General features: G+C 48.2%; 2 protein-coding genes across 8 annotated transcripts in view; one reads left to right on the forward strand and one right to left on the reverse strand.

The window, feature by feature from the left end:
* Window positions 1–57: 57 nt before the first annotated feature.
* Window positions 58–9,292, reverse strand: elp1 (elongator acetyltransferase complex subunit 1). Of its 3 annotated transcripts, XM_078954419.1 has the most exons (37): window positions 9,108–9,247; window positions 8,887–8,963; window positions 8,619–8,786; window positions 8,302–8,454; window positions 8,034–8,115; window positions 7,867–7,947; window positions 7,698–7,783; window positions 7,425–7,615; window positions 6,956–7,079; window positions 6,785–6,878; window positions 6,483–6,713; window positions 6,241–6,411; window positions 6,079–6,157; window positions 5,862–6,008; window positions 5,654–5,760; window positions 5,482–5,585; window positions 5,354–5,407; window positions 5,175–5,280; window positions 4,986–5,101; window positions 4,025–4,098; window positions 3,874–3,952; window positions 3,729–3,808; window positions 3,514–3,651; window positions 3,354–3,439; window positions 3,105–3,253; window positions 2,877–3,000; window positions 2,703–2,800; window positions 2,432–2,633; window positions 2,295–2,356; window positions 2,163–2,225; window positions 2,028–2,088; window positions 1,844–1,957; window positions 1,097–1,196; window positions 896–1,023; window positions 427–578; window positions 261–336; window positions 58–188 (listed from the first exon to the last, which is right to left on the reverse strand). In XM_078954419.1, the coding sequence occupies exons 3-37, from the start codon at window positions 8,766–8,768 to the stop codon at window positions 121–123; spliced, it is 3,930 nt and encodes a 1,309-aa protein (XP_078810545.1). In that variant the 5' UTR covers window positions 8,769–8,786; window positions 8,887–8,963; window positions 9,108–9,247; the 3' UTR covers window positions 58–120. The 3 variants fall into 3 exon arrangements, with proteins under 3 accessions (XP_078810545.1, XP_078810546.1, XP_023815160.1); XM_078954420.1 differs by lacking the exon at window positions 8,887–8,963 and having other exon boundaries at window positions 896–1,020; window positions 8,619–8,774; window positions 9,108–9,292; XM_023959392.2 differs by lacking the exon at window positions 8,887–8,963 and having other exon boundaries at window positions 8,619–8,774; window positions 9,108–9,292.
* Window positions 9,293–10,148: 856 nt separating this feature from the next.
* arhgef37 (Rho guanine nucleotide exchange factor (GEF) 37) overlaps window positions 10,149–17,734 on the forward strand; it is a 28,858-nt gene continuing 21,272 nt past the window's right edge. Inside the window, exons 1-3 of one of the 5 annotated variants that reach the window (XM_011480557.4) lie at window positions 10,149–10,281; window positions 15,619–15,722; window positions 15,918–15,982. The gene's annotated coding sequence lies outside the window, so the exon portion shown is untranslated. Of the gene's footprint in view, window positions 10,282–15,589; window positions 15,723–15,815; window positions 15,983–17,734 lie in introns of those variants that run through there. The other 4 variants (XM_078954422.1, XM_078954423.1, XM_023959398.2 and 1 more) reach the window with 4 other exon arrangements.

Here is a 17,734-nt window from a genome sequence, read left to right on the forward strand (position 1 = left end):
TTTTTCACGGTTTGCTCTGCAGAAACGTGACAGACTGAGAAATTCACTGAAGCCGTATTCAAAACAAAACTTTATTACATTTTTAGAACTCCTCCTTACAGTTTAGAAAAAGACGTTTAGTCAGTTTAGAACAACCAGCTTCCACTTGACTCCACTTCTCATCTTCGGAGCTGCAGGAACTTCAGGATCTGCAGGAACAGAGGAAGAGGTTTTTACCTGCAGCAGCTCTGGGATTCAAACCTGTCGTTACAGTTTGTCACCTGTCGGTGCAGCTGACGGTTTCTGCTGCTGGAAGGAGGCCGTGATGCTGTTTGCAGTGGAGTTCGGCCCGGTTACCTGAGGAGTGGGAGTGCAGGCGTCTGATTGGCTGCGTGAACCTTTTAAAGGGAGCCGGGCCGTGGCTCGGTGAGAGAGAGCTCTGCTTACCGGGGCGTGGCTGGTCTGCACGCCCTCGGGCCACACCTCCGGAACCGCCGCCTCCATCGTCTGCAGAGCTTCGCCGAAGGCCAGCTGCAGCTTCTGGGCCTGTTTGTCAAAGTGGAACAGAACCAGCGCCTTCAGCAGGCAGTGGACCTCCTCTGAGGAGCAAAATAAAAAAAAGACATTTCCTCTGAGAGCTGAAACCTGCTTTAGCCAAGCACAGATGAAAAGTATTAAATAGGATCACATTAATGTCCCCAAAAATCCTAAATAAGCAGAAGAAAAGATGTGGCAAACAGGAAGAAGCATAAAAAAACAAGTTTTTTTTGGCTCTTTTATGGTCATTTAGTATCTGAGTTTCTGAAGAGCTAAAAGTTTTATATTTGAAGCTGAATTTATCTTAAACACCAAGAAAGAGTGAAAAAAAATCAGACTGGTCGGACTGGAGCTGAGCAGCTGCTGGTTGGCGGTTTACCCCTCATCTTGTCCACGGTGGTGATGATCTCGCTCAGGGCGTACATCAGCGCTCTGTCCTCCGTCGGGCTTCCTTCCTTCAGACTCAGCTTCTTCCTCTCTGCTTTGCGGCGGTTCTTTGATGACCTCCTGCGGGCGGCGAGCACACGAATGACGAAACCATCGACTGAAGGGACGTTTCTGCTTTTCTCGTTTTCCTTACGAAGAAATGCGGGAGTTGCTCTGCGAGTATTTGGAGGCCGTCATCACGCTGCTGGCTTCAGAGTACAGCTCTGCTTCTGGACAGTCTGGACCGTCTTCATCTGATGAAGAAGGCAGAATATTAGCCTCGCAACAGCTGGTTTAAAAAAAAAAAAGACAGTGATCCATTAAATCCATTTTCTTTTTAAGTAAATCCTGTTATTTCCAACCTTTTTAATGTTATAAATAAAATTCAATCGTCATTGTTAAACACTTTTTTTTTTCAGATCCCCAAAAACAGAAAAAGGTTTTGAATAAAACCTGAACTGATGTCGAACTTTGGAATGAATTTCCAGCCTTTAAAGTTGCAGCAAATCAGTTGACGGCTAAAACAGAAAACGGGGTAACGAGGACACCTGGTGGTGAAAAACTAAAAACCAAAAGAAAGTCCAAAAAGTTCTTCTGGACTTTTACTCATGAGTTTGAAACGGGGCGGATTCATTCTGTTGGGTTTGGAAACGGAGACGAGTTTGATTAACTTTGACAGAAAGCTGGAATGAGGAAAGAAAAACTTTTGAAGACGTTCCTGTTTAGGTTTGTCATGTGAATCACATGAGATCTAAGTGATCTGGGATGAAGGGTTGTATTTCCAGAGGAAACCTGTCTTTTGTTTTAAGCCCAGACGCCTGGATTTTGACCTCCTGTGGACGATTGTACATGGTTTCGTGTTGGCATGGAGCTGTGCGGCAGCGTGAAGCCAGCGCCTCACCGAGCATCTCCAGCCTGGCCTTCTCCTTCTGCTTGCGGACGACGGCCAGCCGGCTCCTGTGGCGCACGAACGTCACCGTCTGAGTCTCCAGAAAGGCCGTCTGACTGCTGAACGCTGAAACACAAGCGGCGCTCTTCATTCCGACCCTTCCTGTGTGTGTGGTCATGTGACCCCGCGGTCTCACCTTCCAGCAGCGCCGGCTTCAGGTTGGTTTCGGTGATGTCCTGCCTGTTGTGCACGTGAACCTGAGAGAATCGCTCGTCAGACGTCTTTGTTTGGGTCAAACGTTCGCCCCTAAAAGCTTGGAGAAAGTACCAACCAGCCTGAGCGCCTCCTCCCACGCCGCCCCGGTGATCAGCGCCAAGATGGCCTCCTCGCAGTCCTGTCAGACAGAAACGATCAGAGCCGGCGGAACAACCGGGCGGGAACGGGAGTCAGAAGGTGGGCTCACTTTGGCGTACTGGTCCAGCAGCAGAGCAGCCTCTGAGTAGCGCCTCTGTTCAGTCAGCTTCTCTGCGGGGACAAACCGCAAACCGTCGGCTCATTGTCCCGTTAACGGTTGGCCTGACCTCCCGTTGCCGTGGTTACCTGCCAGGTCCCTGGCCAGCAGAGCCAGCTGGTCGGGCGGCAGCGGTATCTCCTGGGCCACGCAGATGGCGTTTCTCCAGCTGGAGCTGCTGGTGAACGCCTGCAGGGCTCTGACCAGCTCCCCACATCGCCATAGCAACAGGCCGGCCTGCTCCGCCTGCTGCTGCTCCACCAGGTACTCGGCGTAGGCGCCTGTCAGAGCCTGCGAGTCGAGAGGCGAGCGTCACCGAGGTTCAGGCGCTGCGAGCTCCGGCAGAGCGGCCGTCCCTACCTTGTGCTGAGGACTGTGAGCGGCGAACAGACGCAGAGCTTCGCCGTAGAGCTGCTGCTCCGTCACCAGCTGCAGGACTTCAGGGAAGTGCTGCTCTCCTGAGGGCAGCAGAAACCCGCTTACAGTCGCCGTTCAGGCGCCCTGGTCCTCACGCTCACCAGTGAAATGACTGACCGCACTTGCTGAGGTGAAGCAAGGCCTTCCTGTAGCGCTTCAGGTGTCTGTCGATGGTGTAGCGCTGGTAGTGGGGCTCCAGGCTCTTCAGTTTGTTCAGGAACGGGAGGTACTCTTTAGGGTCCTGCAGGGATCCGGAGGAGAAACGGATCAATCTGAGCTCCTCCCATCTTTTTAAGTGGGACACCTACCAGAAACGGAGATGGAGGAGCCGCTCTCCCTACTCACCTTCTGAGATTTCTCTGCCACCATGAGAACCAGATCAAAGTCGTACGTTCCCAGAGAGTGTTCGTACAGATCGTTGACGTTGACGAGGAAGAGGAGGTACTTCAAAGCTTCTTCTGCACCGACGGCGCCCGGAGCTCCAGGAGGGTTAACTGCAGACACACAATCTGTGATGAGGCGCCCCGGTAAACCCAGAGGGGAGCTGCGGCGGTTCTCCCACAGATGGATCTGCTGCTGTGTTTGCCCTCCCACCTCGCAGCTCGTGGACCTTCTGCAGAGCGACCTCCAGCTCGGGGACGCTCTTCTTCACGTGAGCGGTCAGAATGGACAGACAGAACCTGGACAGAAGAGGAAGGTGATGGTTCTGAGCTGCGTCAAACAGAAACCAGGCTGAAGCAGGACAGTCACAGACTTGTGTGGATCCATCGACTCCATGGCCTTCAGTAAAGCCTCACTAACGACGTCCACCTTCTTGGGTCCAGACCCACTGGAGGTCTGGACCGGGCCGCCTTCAGGGGGCGGGTACATGCTGCTGGTTGTGTCTTCCTCTCTGTTCAGACGTAAACAGGGAGATTTGAACAAAGTTTGAGGAGAGAAGGGGGTTCTGGGACTTCGGCAGGAGCTCACTTCAGCTCAGTGAGGAAGAGGTTGATGTGGCTGATGGAGTCCAGCTGCGTGATGAAGGTCTCCACGTTCTCCAGGAAAACCTGCAGAGACGGTTCAGGATCAGTCTGCAGGAGAGGCGGTGAGCAGAAAGCTTCAGACTCCGTACCTTTGGGTTATGATCATACATGAGGTTCAGGTTGATCCTCAGCTTCCTCATGCACTCAAACGCCTCTCGGAACCTCAACCTGCAGCAGAGACACGTTCAAACTCCCAGAGATTCCTCAGAATCTGCTGAGGATTAAGGACAAGAACCTCACCCGTCCAGCCACTTCCTGATCTGAGCCAGAACCAGAGCTCTGTGATGGATGCTCTCCAGGTTTCCTCGAGGCATCTGCACGTTTAAATGAGAACGTTAATCTGTTCCCCTAAACGCTCCAGTTCTGTCACGTTAAACAAAAAACCTTTTATTTAATAGTTGAATCAAAAACACAGAAATAGGAAAATAACAGACATTTTCCACAAATCATCCTGGTGCAGCGAATGTATTAAATGAAAATGTTCTAAACAACAAAAGTCAAAACCAGCATTTTTGTTCTGACTGCTGCTGCATTAACATGGTTTAGGGTCCAACACAAATAATGTCTAGTGTGGAAAAACACACATTTTAGCGCTTTTCTTCATTAAACCTGTTCTGATAATAAACAGAGATCAAACTTTTTCACTACATTTAGTCTGAAACCTGTGGATTCTACAGGATTTATAAATCACACACGGCCTGCTGATTTAGAATTTAGAAAGTTATTTTCATTTAGCCAAGATAAAGGCGGAAAAAAGGTCACAACGACGGGGTAAAAGAGCAACAACAAGGGGGTAAAAGAGCTCCAACTATGGGGTTAAAGTGCCACAAAGGAAGGGGAAAGAGAGCCACAACGAGTGTGTAAAAGAGCAACAAGGGAGCTGAGAAAAAGCTGGAACTGAGGAGTTAATGTGCCCCTGGTGGGTCCTGGGGCCCTGGTGGGTCCTGGGGCCCTGGTGGGTCCTGGGCCCCTCAGGTTGCAGTCCTATGATTTAAATAGTTGACTGAACATCCTGATTGTTTCAGTGCAGCCTTTTTACGTTCTTGGTTGGATCCTGCAGACATCTGTACTGTTCTGCTGCACACTGTTCTCACAGACGTGGCAGAAGGTTTTTCAATCCAATTAGACAGTCTATGATCGAGTCTGTGCTGCAGTGGACGCCGGTCTAGAGGTCAACGTGTTTCTGTCGGGTTCAGTCCACCTGCAGGATGACTCTGGTGTCCTGAGGAACCACGGTCACGATCCTGGATCCTCGCTCCACTCGCCTGAACGTCTCATCGTTCTGATCTCCATCCGAGGCCAGAGCTGCCTGCAGCCCTGAGAGGTCAAAGGTCATTCAAAGCTACATCCATCAACCACAGGGAGGCAGGAGCGCTGCAGCGAGGCTCACCTTTGAGCGTGAGCGCGCTCAGACGCAGGCAGCGGCAGCAGTGCGAGTGCGTGGTGAGGAGCAGGAAGTCGTTGCAGACGGCGAAGGAAGAAACGTTGGAGGCCAGCTGTGGAGAAGCAGACACGATCTCAGAGGACCCCACGCCGCCACTGCCAACAGTGAGAGAGCCGGCATCAAACCTCCGTGTCCCCGGCATACAGGTGAGATCTATCTGAGAGGCCGAGCAGCTGTTCCTGCAGAGAACAGGTGAGTGACGATGAAGGTACGAGAACTTCCTGAAGGGTCTTCGCTGTTACGGCGTGCGTACCTCTCTGCCGATGCGGCACAGCGCCGTTTGAGCGCAGGAAGCAGGGAAGTCGATGCTGCAACCGCTGGAATCCCGCCACTCCTCCACGGACGGCTCCGCCCCACCTGCACGCAGACGCTGAAGGTCAGCTCCGGCAGACACGTTTCACATGCAGCTGGAAGAGTTTTCTGACCCCAGAGGAGCCTCCGGATCCGTCCGTCCTGCAGCTGCAGAGCCACGGTTCCCGTCTGCGGGCAGTGAGTCACGCCGACCACCACGCCCTCCACCTCCACCCGCGCCCTGCACCACAAAAACACTACTGAACTCGGAGAAAACCATCCGTCCTCTGCAGCGCTACAGCTGAGCGGTTGGCGGGGAAGCGGGGGCCTCGGCCGGCTGACCTGACAGCCAGGGCGTCGCCCTCGGGGCGCAGCAGCAGCAGGGCGGAGGAGCCCGGCAGCAGACCAGCAGTGACGCACGCAAACAGCTCATCCTGGAGCCACAGCAGCTGCCGCAGCGCCAGAGGGGCGGGCTCATCGACCGCAAGTCTGAAAATGAAGAGGAGGGTTTAACACCCGCACAGCCGAAAACACACAAAGAGGGTTCATGCGAGTTCACCTGAGGGTTTTGTGCAGCACGAGAGGCCGGGACGCCACCCGGAAGCCGTCTGCAGATCCGTCTGCTGCTTCACCTGCATCTGAACCGGGGAGAATCTTTATTGATCCCCCAAAAATGACTCGTGATCTGCTCATTAAATAGTAGAAAGATGGGAGGGGGTACCTGGGGTGTAGAGGCAGACCTGTCCGTCAGACGTGAGCGCCGCCAGCTGATTAAACCCTCCAGGTCGACACAGGAAGGCCACCTGGTTGATGTTGGACGTTGACTGGAGCTGGAATGAGCTCATGGGGGGGGGGACCACGGTCTGCCTGAAGGTCGTCACCAGGATTCTATCTGGAGGGGTGGGGGTGGGGTGTTAGTAAAGTTTGGATCGTTTCTGATAGGACCGTCTGATCGGTGCTCACCTCCGTCAATTACGGCCACGTTGGCGTTGTCGGTGGCGTCTGATCCGGCGCTCCGATCGGTCGTCCAGCTCCAGTCGTAAGTGATGCAGGTCCAGCTGCGCGTCACCACGTGGAGCCGTAGGGGGCGCTCTGGATCCCAGCACACAGAGGCCGGAGCCTTCTGGGGGTCTCTGCCAAAGTCCAGGCTCTGCTTGAGGTACCAGTGGTAGTTCCCCACCGTCCAGAGCTGGACTGGAGGCAGAACTGAGGTCTGAGGACAACTTCGGGTTTACAAGAGAAGCTTCTGTTCCCTCTCAACTCACTGTAGCTGCTGCCGCCGCCGCCGCCCTCGGCGGTCACGTCCTCCAACCAGACGCCCAGGACAGTGGAGTCGCCGTTCCACAGCAGCTCCTTCACCTGAAACACGAGGAACAGCGGCGTCAGCGCGGGTCGCAGCCACACGGCGAGCGGATGGGGGGCGGCGGCCGGCGTGCCTTGACTCGGTCTTTGGCGAAAGGCAGAGTGAAGTCTCCGTGCAGAAGTCCGTTCTTCTCCAGGAACACCACGCTGTGTTTGTTGGGCTGGCGCTGCGAGCTGGTGAGGAGGCTGCCGGACGGCCTGAAACACCAGAACCACAGGAGTCACTGAACCGCGTTCCTCCCAGCGACCCGAAGCTCCGATTTACCAGAACACGGAGCCCGACCGACGACGGTTCTGACTGGGAATGACCTTCAGGGCAGGAACTGTTTGAAACGAAGCGACTTTGAGTTCTTGGTTCCACTTTTGCACAAATGTTTCTCTCATTTCAGATTTTTCTGACTCTTCATCCAGGAAGAATTCCAGCACCGGGATCAGGAGAACCTCCTCCAGGATCTACGGCTGTCTCAGAGACTCCGTAGAACCGAACCCCGTCAGATCCGATGCCCCTCCCCTGTAAGCGGGAACCAACAGAGACGTTCTCACTTCCAGCAGAGCGCCTGCTCCAGCCCGTTGATGAGCTCGCTGGTGGCCTGCAGGACCCCCTCCCGGCTCCAGATCCGGACCTTCCTGGCTCCCGTCTGAGGGCAGATGGCGCTGACGGCGAAGAGCTGACCATCTCCTCGCCACGTGACTCGCGGTCTGCGGTCGTCCCAGGCAACCGCTGGCTCCACCTCCTGCATTGGGCCAAAGGTCAATGAGCGCCATCTGATTTTTTTTTTTTCTGGTTTCCTGAAGTTTAAGAACGTCTTGGTGGACCTGGATCTTCCTCTGCGCCGCCTTCTTCCCCTCCGAGCCGTGAAACTGCGTCTCTTTCTTCCCCCATCCCACCGTGATGAACTTCCCTGCACAGCCAGCGGGACACATCAACCACGGGTTTTTTCTCTCAGAGACCAACCTTCCAGATTAAACCATCTGGAGAACGTACCTTCACCAAAGTCGTCCTGGTGGATTCCCACCTCTGTGATCGGCTCAAAGTCTTTGGTCATCATGACGACGGTTTCCTGACCTGCAGACGAAAACTGCGGTTACAGCAGACGCCGACGTTTCTAGACGTCTCTGTTCCACAGAATCCCTCCGACTCGACCTGCTGACCTGTGGTGAGAAGAACCAGCTCCTCGTCAGGACTCCAGCTCATGGCGGTGAGGCCACTGTCCACGCTGCCAACGCACTCCAGCTGAAGAAGAAGAAGAAGAAGGGGGGGCCAGCAGGTCAGTCTCCTGTACAAACTTTCAGACCCCCAAAACGCCAAACTATCTCCAGGAAAACAAAGATCTAACAGACGATCCACAAGAAACAGAGATAACTTTTTGAATGTAGGATGTCGGCGTGAGGGAATCAAACCCGCTGATCCTCTACACACCTGGCAGGTGTTGAGGTTGAAGAGAAGCACGTCTCCGCTCGCTGTGGCCAAACAGGCGGACTCCAAATCCGCCAGGTCCTGCAGCCCCACCACCGCCCCGCTGCCGTCCTCGGGGAGGAACCTGTCTGCGGTCAGGGACGCTTCGCCCAAGACCTGGAGAGGGTGGTTAGTCAGCTGATCATCGGCGTTCTACTGCACCAACATTTTTACCCATTTCTTTGAAAATATCACACAAACTATTGTTTCTCTTCCCAAAATGGGATTGGATTCAAGTCCTTGAGTGACCCTGAAGATTCACAGGTTTATGGGTGGTGCACCTGTCCAGAGCGGGGGTCGAACTCTACGATGGAGAACTGGGAGGTGATCAGCAGGGAGCCGGAGTCGGCCCGGACGCAGACCCACTGAGGGGAGCCCAGAGCCTCCAGATCGGAGCTCTGGAGGCTCTTCAGCAGCTTCAGGTTCCTCATCTCTGCCTAAAAAAAAAACTAAAGATGAACAGAAACAAGAAAAAGTTCTGCAGAAATCTGGAAACACATTTACAGGTAAGAAACTTGCTGGCAACGCCGCAGGAGTCTAAAAACTCACTTTTCCTGCAGTTTTTCTCTGTCAGTAAACGCAGCAGTTGCATTTAGCTGATGTCGTTTATGCATTACTTGCACAAACTTTGAGTTTTTACAGACAGAAGAACCACCATGAGTTGGAAAACTCAACATAAAAGACTAAAAAACACGACTAGGAAGCAAAATGTTTACACCAAAGATTTTTACATTAATTTTAACTGTCCGAAAATGGAAGTGTTAGCTTACCGCTAAGGGAGAAAAGGGCGTGACGTGTAAAAGCGATGTTCTAATTATCGGACCAAACGCGGCATCTTGAAAACAAAGAAAATCTTCAATAAATCAATATTCCGGCTAAAACGTGCGGCATCTACGTCTGTGCAGAAAATCCACAACATGAACATGCGGCGGACAACCCATACCCTTTGACCTATGACGTAGTTACAGATTGGTACAGCGCCCCCTGAAGACTTGGAGGAAAACTGCACCAGAAGCTGAAACTTCCTAAAAAGTGAACTTTTACCAATCCAATAATAAATTCAATATCTGGGTTTTTAACTTTATAAGAATTTAAAATTAAATGTATTCATGGATTTATGGGAGACATTTATTAATCTCTAATCCCACCCTGACAAAAATGAAATCATTTTCTGACAAATCTGCTTCCTGTGATTTTCTTCAAAAATGATTCAAATGTGTCAACTAAATTCCTATGAACTTCATGTGGTAAAGAAAACTCATCGATTGAGAAACAATCACTTTAGTTTTTTTTATCTAATTATGGATGTCTGAAGGTGATTAATTTTGACTTCCTTAATGAAGCCTTATTTAAATCCTCCACCAAACATGACAACTTCATCTGGATTTGAGTCCCAAATGACTGAACTCGTGTTTAAAATGCTCCCGTCATTGGCCATAGACCTCGCCTCTGGGTCGTCTCGCGACCCCAACCATCCCCTGGTGACATTTGACACACATTTGTCATGTATAAACTCTCATATGGTTCCATCTAAATCTTATTCCCAACACCTCCACAATATCTACAGATAAATTAAAGTTTATTTATGTTAAAATATGGTTATTAATAATCGTATTTCTTTATTTTCTGTTAGTCTCCTTTATGTTTGGACATTGTTTTAAGTTTCATCTGTTTGATTTCCTCAGCCTATGTCAAACCACGTGCTTTACTGGAGAACAGAAGAATGAACGAGGATCTCGACTTCCAGCCGACTGACAGACCCGAGGTTTCAAAGCTTTTATTTTGAAGCCGGGGCGCTCGGGTGCCTTTCAGAATAAAAGCAGCAGGCGGCGGTCACGTTCAGGTGTGATGAAGGCAGCTGGAACGTCAACAGGTGAGCGTGTCAGACCGTGAGGAGCCCCGGAGCGTGGCGGCAGGAGAAGATGGGAGGACACCAGCATGATGGTAGGACTTTGTCATTTTTTAATCATCTCATCTTCAAACAGAGCTTCATTTGTTGGATCGGACCGCGCACGCGCCGCCGTCACAGACCTGAACTGAAACGGAGAAACAAGGATTTATTTATTCCGCTCGTGTTTCCGGTGCGTTTCACCGTCAGAAGGAACTGTGCGTGAAAGAAAAGCTGCGTGGAAGCCTTCAGGATTTATCACCCCTTTCTTTTTATCGGCATTTATCGGGAATGTGGCCGGAAATGTCCGAACAGCTCCGAGTTTGGCTCCAGGGATGAATTTAAGGACACCTTGATGCTCCAGTCTTCATGTTAAACAGGTTGAATGCTTTTTTTATTTTATTTGGACTTTTAGGCTCTTTTAGATGTTGGCTCATTTTTAGCAGGAGCGTTTAAAGCCGTTTCTGGGGCTCCAAGAAACGGAAGACCCCCCCCCCCCCCCCCCCCAATCACCCCCTGAGTAACCGAAAAATGTTTGGAAACCTAATATTCCCATTGAGTCAAATTATACAAGAAAGCAGAATCAACCAGAAGGTATAAGATTTAAATCAAAACTTAAGTTTTTTTTTATCTTTAGAGAAACTTATGTTTTTTTTAATGGTCTATTTCAAGCTATCAAGGAAGAATATACGCAAAAACATTACAATCATCAGTTATACATTCATACAATGACGAATAGAACTTACGATAATTAGACATAAAATCAAAGATTGCTTGAAAGGGATTATAGAAGTGAATGTATCTAATCCCACCCTGTTCTACCGTAACCAATACATGATTTATCTTTATCCGGTTCATAACTTTATCAGACAGAACGAAGAATCCTAACAATGAAGCACATGACAAAGATGTATTACGTAATTAATGTTGTTGTTTAATTGCTTAATTAATGTTTGTTTCTCACAAATATGTTAAAGTTTAAGGATTCTTAAATCACTTCTGACTAATGTTCCCCCCTTTTTATTATTGTCGTTTTAAAAAACAGTTTTTTTTAATCAAACCCGCAGCTCTTTGGTTGCCGTTAGCAACGTGGTTCTGCACAGTAGAACCATCAGACGTCTAGTCACCAAGTCAAACCTGGTCCCATTCACTTTGATTCCCACTGATTTTATTCTCCATTCCCCCCATCGGTTGGGGGGGGGGTCTTTTGTGTTTTCCCTGCTGGAAGTCCTACATGTTCGTCTGGAGATGTTTAGAGAAGAAGGTCTGGGTCTTGACTGATGGCTGCTTCAGCAAAACATGAGGATGATGTGGAATTTTGCCCCATAGCAACCGAATCGCAGATTCAGTTTTGACCCCCCCCCCCCCCCCCCCCAAAAAAAAAAATCCACATTTTCTCTCGCTGTGGGGTTTGGGTTGGATGTGACGGCGCTTTTTCTTTTTTTTCCTTTCCCTGTTTCTGATCTTAGCGATGCTCTGATTCCTGCTCTATGTTGGCATGGCAACCACAGATGATGGCAAAGCAGAGCCAGAGGAAAAAGCCTTCGGCAGGAGTTTTAATTTCCCCCAGAAGGATGGAAGAGATTTAAAAATCAAAAGAACTACTTTTGGCTTTTACTGAAATAAGGAACAACCTGAAATATTTTTAAGAATGAATCTAGAGGTCTGGTTTGAATCCATGTGTTTTTATTTAAATTTTTTAAAGGATGAAAGGATTAAATGGTTTCATCCAAACATCAACTCAGCAAGAACTTCCTTTTAGCACCAAACTTTGTCACTTTTTTTTTTCTTTTCACCAACATCCTGTAATTTCTCAAACATTTCCGCTGCATCAAATGCAGCTAAAAGAAAAAGCAGAACAGATGAAACTTGTGCCTTCCTGGAAAGCTGTTGCCTCAGACCACCTTAAAAGATTACAGTCCGTCTGATCCCTTGAGGACAAAGTGCTGCAGATGTTTGCTCAAGCTTTTTAGCCGAGTCAATAAACGGGTTCCTCCTCTGCGCTCATGTTCTGACGGAAACGCCAGCCACTGAAGCGAAGTGCTTCCTGTGACCGTGAGGGTCAAAGACAGAAGAAAATGTTAGAAATAGAACAGCTGCATGTTTGCCTGAAGACTCATTTCACACTCCTGATCTCAGAAACTCGTCTAGTCTGAACGGATTCCTTCTTTCTTTCTTTGCTGCTGCAGCGCCATGATCCACGTCTCATCTACCGCCTCTGTCATCTTCAGACCACAGATTTCCACATCCAGATCAGAAAGTTGTCCCTCTGAGCCGTCCTGCTGCAGCTCAAGACGATATCGGCCTTCCTCAAGTGCTGCGTTTTATTTTGAAAATCTGTAAGCAGAAACTCGTGGCGTCACGTCTCCAGATCAAAGCCAGCCGTGGTTCCAGGTTGATCCCGTTGAGCTGCTCTGTCACCTGTGAGACGCGTCATGACCACCTTCAGACGGTGGTTTGTTTTCGTGGCTTCACGCCGTTCCTGCCGCCTCAGGAATCCCTGTCAGACAAAGCGATCACGGTCACTTTGCTCTCAGAAGTTGATCACTGATTTGTAGTTTTCTGAGGCCTGTTCGCTCTAAGTTCCTTTGTTTTCCTTTGCTCACCTTTTATCAGTCAGTTTGTCATAGATCAGCTGACGACTGCCGTCCTGCAGCATTCCTGCCCGACATGCCGATCTGCTGAAGCCTTCATTCCAGACCCATCCGGTCCGACGGCTGTGAATACCGTCATTGTCTCAGACCGGCGCCCTCCTGACGTGATCGTCAGTAAAAATGTGACCTGACTGAATTTTCACGAGGATTAAAAAAATGCTGTTTCAGCGGCGTTTTTAGATGCACGTTAAGCAGGAAGAAGTTTGTCTAAGTTGAGACGTTCAGGTATTGGGAAATGTTTTTTGCTTTTGTTGAGTCAAAGTGACTTCAGAGAAAACTGAGAGGCGGATGTTTCCTCTGCAGAAATATTAGCTGACTTAAGGGAATTGATCATGTGCTCATTTTAGCTCCAGTTTTGTCAAAACTCGCATTCTTAAGACCGTATTTTAGATTTGATGCAATTTCTTTATTCTAGGGCTGCACGATATGAGGAAAACTTGCGATATGAGGGATTAATATTGCGATAACGATATAATTTGCGGTATATAAACAAATAGCGAAACAACCAAAAACATCACTCCCATTTTATTGCAACAGTTTAAGAATTGTACTCTAAATGACCCTTGTTGACATAGGAGGGAACATCTAACATAAAAGGGCTCCATCTGATTGGTCAACAACGCTAAAGGCTCTATCCGATTGGTCAAATGCATAAAGGGATTTATTTGATTCGTTAAATAATTTAAGCTGCCATAAGATTGTTTTAGCACATTTAAGGTAACCATTTATTACATTTTTTGCTGTGTTTTGCGATATGCATATTGCACAGCTTGATCTTGCGATAACGATAAATTTGCGGTATATTCTGCAGGCCTACTTTATTCATTCATTTTCTGACGTTTTAAGGCTTCGTGGTTAAATTTATGATTCTTTCATCTGAAGTCGTGGTACGGAGCAGCGTGGTTTTTATTTTCAAGCACATTTTTTTCCCTCAGTCTCCTGTCATTGAGTTCCTAACCATGAATAGTTTATAAAAAGCACAGAGGTCACGGTGGTTCCTGAGTTTTCAGCAGACTCCTGGCCAGTTGAACTGTTGCCAGTTTTAACCGCTGAACACCGGAAATGCCAAATAACCCACACTCTTTTCCATCGATTACGCGATTCACCTGATTCTAATGAATTCTGACACGGACGAAGGACACTTGAAGGGCCTGAATCATGTCAAGTCAACTGTTTTAAGTGTATTATTATAATGTACATTCCTCACCAAAAACAACCCTAAAGCGGTATTTTGATCCACTCACACATCTGAGTATTCCTCTAAAAACCTGCGCTCCAGCCACTCCCAACCCATAAAAATGACTGGGTTCTCACATTGTGACATCACAAAGTGAGAACAGCCCCTTCCAGGAAGAGTCAGCCCCTCCCCCAGGCTAAAACACACACGCCCACTTTCTCCATGGAGCTGGCGGTGATCGGCTAAATGCTTTACCGCTAAACGAAATCTGCACAGCCGTCTCTGCAAATGTTCGGATGTTGTTGCAGACACGCTGATGAGGTCGACTCTAGGATGACGTCATTAAAGGGGCGGCACCCACAAGGAGAAAAAGGCGGAGCCTCAGAGATCGAGTCGTCTTCTTTGCGGGTATTAAAAGTAGCTGCAAAAATAACTCAATATTTCATAAAGAATTCTATCTTTAGTGTACCAAAGGTAATACATTATCCATATACTAGATGGTGTTTACTCTGAAAGGCTTAGAATGGCACAATATGGGCCCTTTAATGATGGAAAGTGTTGGTTATCGGCACAAAGCTGCTTCTCTCCTCTTGCAAACTAGCTTAAATGTCGTTAACTGTGTAAAACGTTTGAACGGTTTCTGTAATTCAAACGATGCCAACTCTAGAGCCATCAGATTTACGGTCAATCCGGGTTCGTATGGACTTAGTTCATGAACCGTCATCCATGAAGCAGATCAACAAACAAACCTTTACCGCCTGGATTCGACCATCTTCTGCGGCCTGATGTGGGGAACAGGAGTGTCCATCAGAACCAAAACCATTATTAATGTTCCTATGCCTTTAGTCCCATCAGAAACAGGAAGTGGAGCCAAAAGCAAGAAGTCATGTGACTACAGGCTTTGTCCATGTGTCTGTGAGGAATCCAGGAAGCTGTGATGTCACTCCCTCTGAGCAGAACAGTTGACATATTTAGGAATTTCTCCAGGTAGATGCTGAGACAACCAAACCTTCTGGGTGTCTTTCAGATGAGACTTGAATGGAAAACCTCTGATAATAAACACGACCACGATGCACATCAATAACCAGCAGGTTTGATGCTTGTCGAAGGCTTGACTTTGTCCACTTTTCTTAAAGTTTTGTCATTTGTAAAACTAAAAAATATGATTTTCCTTTTAAACAAACACAAGTTCTCAAAAGAAAATGTCTCCCTGATCGTATTTTTGCTGCTCAAATCTTTAGTTTCACTCCCTGAAAACAGATTCTGGGTTTGATATTAGCTGCTGGGAAGACAATTCAATGTTGTAAAAAATTACGTTTTGTAAGATTTTTATCAAGGATGACGCACAGGAAGTGTAAACTAATCCAATTTTCAAAATAAATTGGCATGTGTAGACTTTTATTTTTATTTTCAGGTCAACTTCTTTACTCACAAATGTAGAGATCTGCTCCATGTGGGTTATTAAATAATCTTTTCACATAATTGTTTTAATTTAATGAAACTCTTCAAATTTTAGGTGAAGTTTCTGAAAAGTCTGTTTCTTTTCACGCTTTTGTCTTCAGAGAGGAAAACTTCAATCCCTGCAGGACTCCGTCTCCCATGGTGCATTCTGATTGGCTGGTGAAACTCCAGTGAGGACTTTTTGGGCCAAGCCCCGCCTGTGCTGGTGAGCATCACTCCCCCCCCCCCCGAACAGCTGCTGCAGTCCTGTCCGTGTGCGCCTCCTCTTTCTCCTCCACCCTCCTCCGGGCCCCATCCCCCCCCCTGTTTTTCCTGGCACATGTTTGAGAGCGCACACTGACGCGCTGCAGCGGCCACCGCAGCGCGGAAACTTCCAGCGTTTCTGCGCTCGTGTTTCCAGCACCAGACTGGGTCCGGACCCGCCAGGACCAGGAGGTTCTGCTGCTGCTGCTGACTCTGCAGAAGGTAGGGTTTGGTGACACTGCAGGAGTCTCTGTTTCAGTTTGACCTCGGATTTTCTCCTTTAGCGGGTTTTCAGAGACAAAATGATGAGTTGAAGTGAGTCCTTGACTTGGTTTGGGCCGGACGCTGCACTCCTCCGTCACCGACTAGAACTTCACGTCCAAACTCGACTGTGATGAGTTCAAGAGTTAATTAAGTGTTGAGAGCTTTAAAACCACCCGGTGGTTCTTGTGCTGTGGTGTAGCGTCTTTACCAAGAAGACAAAAGTTAGTCCAGGTTCATTCAAAGAAAAAGAAACTAAAATCTAAATGAACTTGAAACCGACTAAAATCCAGTTTATTTAATTTTAGTTTGTAAAACCTTTTTGTTTTTTATTTTAGTAAATGTTTTCAGCCTCCAGGCTGCAGAGCTCCACCTTCACTGTTTTGGGTCGTTTTTGTTGCACCAACAAGTAAAGCGATGAAGTTATTCGTGTTTTTATTTGTGTTTATTTGTGTTTCTATTCGTCAGCAGAAGCACAGAAACTTTCCAGCTTTTTCTTAGAAAATTCAGACAATGCTGCATTGATTCCAGAGGATTCCTGTTGACTTTTATTGATCGTCTCTCAGATTTTCTGAGTCTCAAGTTACAGTTGACTGACCCCCCCACCCCCACCCCACCACCCCTCACCATTCTATGCTGATTAGACCCCTAAAGCTTCTGTTGGAGGTTCGGTAAAAGAGGATCAATCTGAGCCGTCTCCTTTTTTTTTAACGAGGCCGATGGCTGAAGCGAGCGTCTCTCGAACACGGAGACGTTCCTCGCGTTGGCGTGGGAACGCCATTGCTGCTGCAGAGTCCTGCCGTCGCGTTTGGACGTCCTTGCTGAAACGTCCGTGTGAAGAAGTGGAGGAAACGTCGATCCTCTGACACAGTTTTTAAAGACGACTCTGTGACCTCGTAGAGGGGCGGGGCAAGTGGAAGGAGATGTTCCGTTGAAGCCCAGCAGCTCTTGTAGAAAAGAATATTTAGTGGTATAATAGTAAGGTAAAATAATCTGTCATGTCATGTTGGTCTACTTTCTTTCAGGGGTGTTTGCGGCATTTTTTTGCTGAGTCTGCAGATGTAATAAAAGCTTTGGCAGGAGCTCTCTGGCATTTGTGGCGCTCATGTTAATGACGGTAAACGTCAGTGGAGTCCACGAGGAAAACAGTAGTTATGTCCTGGACTGAAGGACCGGATGATTATTTCCACAAATCTTCTCTCTTCCTGGACTTCTGAACAAAAAACTCCAACTCAAAAACTCGCCAGAATTTAAACGCACCCAGAAAAAAGAAACAAAACTTCAAATAAAATAGTTTAAAATCCACTCATGAAACCAGAACACATTTATTATGGGATGGCCACTGGACCTATACGGCTGGGTGGCCATGTTGTGCCAAAGTGTGTATTTGGGGGATGTTCATGAAATCGCCAACACACCAGGTCAAATCTACAACCACAATCGACGTTTGGTTGACCTTTGACCTCAGGAAAAGGCCACCATCTTTAATAAAAACAAAATCCTTAAGTACCAGCTCCTGCTGGGGGTTTTGACCCGTCACCTCTTCCTCGAGCATCATTAGGAAAAAAAGATGTTTGTTTAGTCTTTGGATTTTAAGCGGCCTTACTATATGAAGGTTTAAAATGTGAACCGTTGAGCTAAATGAAACTGTGGGGGGGGGTCTTCTAAATCACAGGGTGATTATTTGCATAAACTCCTTTTGTAAATTAGGCT

Source organism: Oryzias latipes, chromosome 10 (genome assembly GCF_053564925.1).
Source record: "Oryzias latipes strain Hd-rR chromosome 10, Olatipes_Hd-rR_3.1".
Classification (NCBI taxonomy): domain Eukaryota; kingdom Metazoa; phylum Chordata; class Actinopteri; order Beloniformes; family Adrianichthyidae; genus Oryzias; species Oryzias latipes.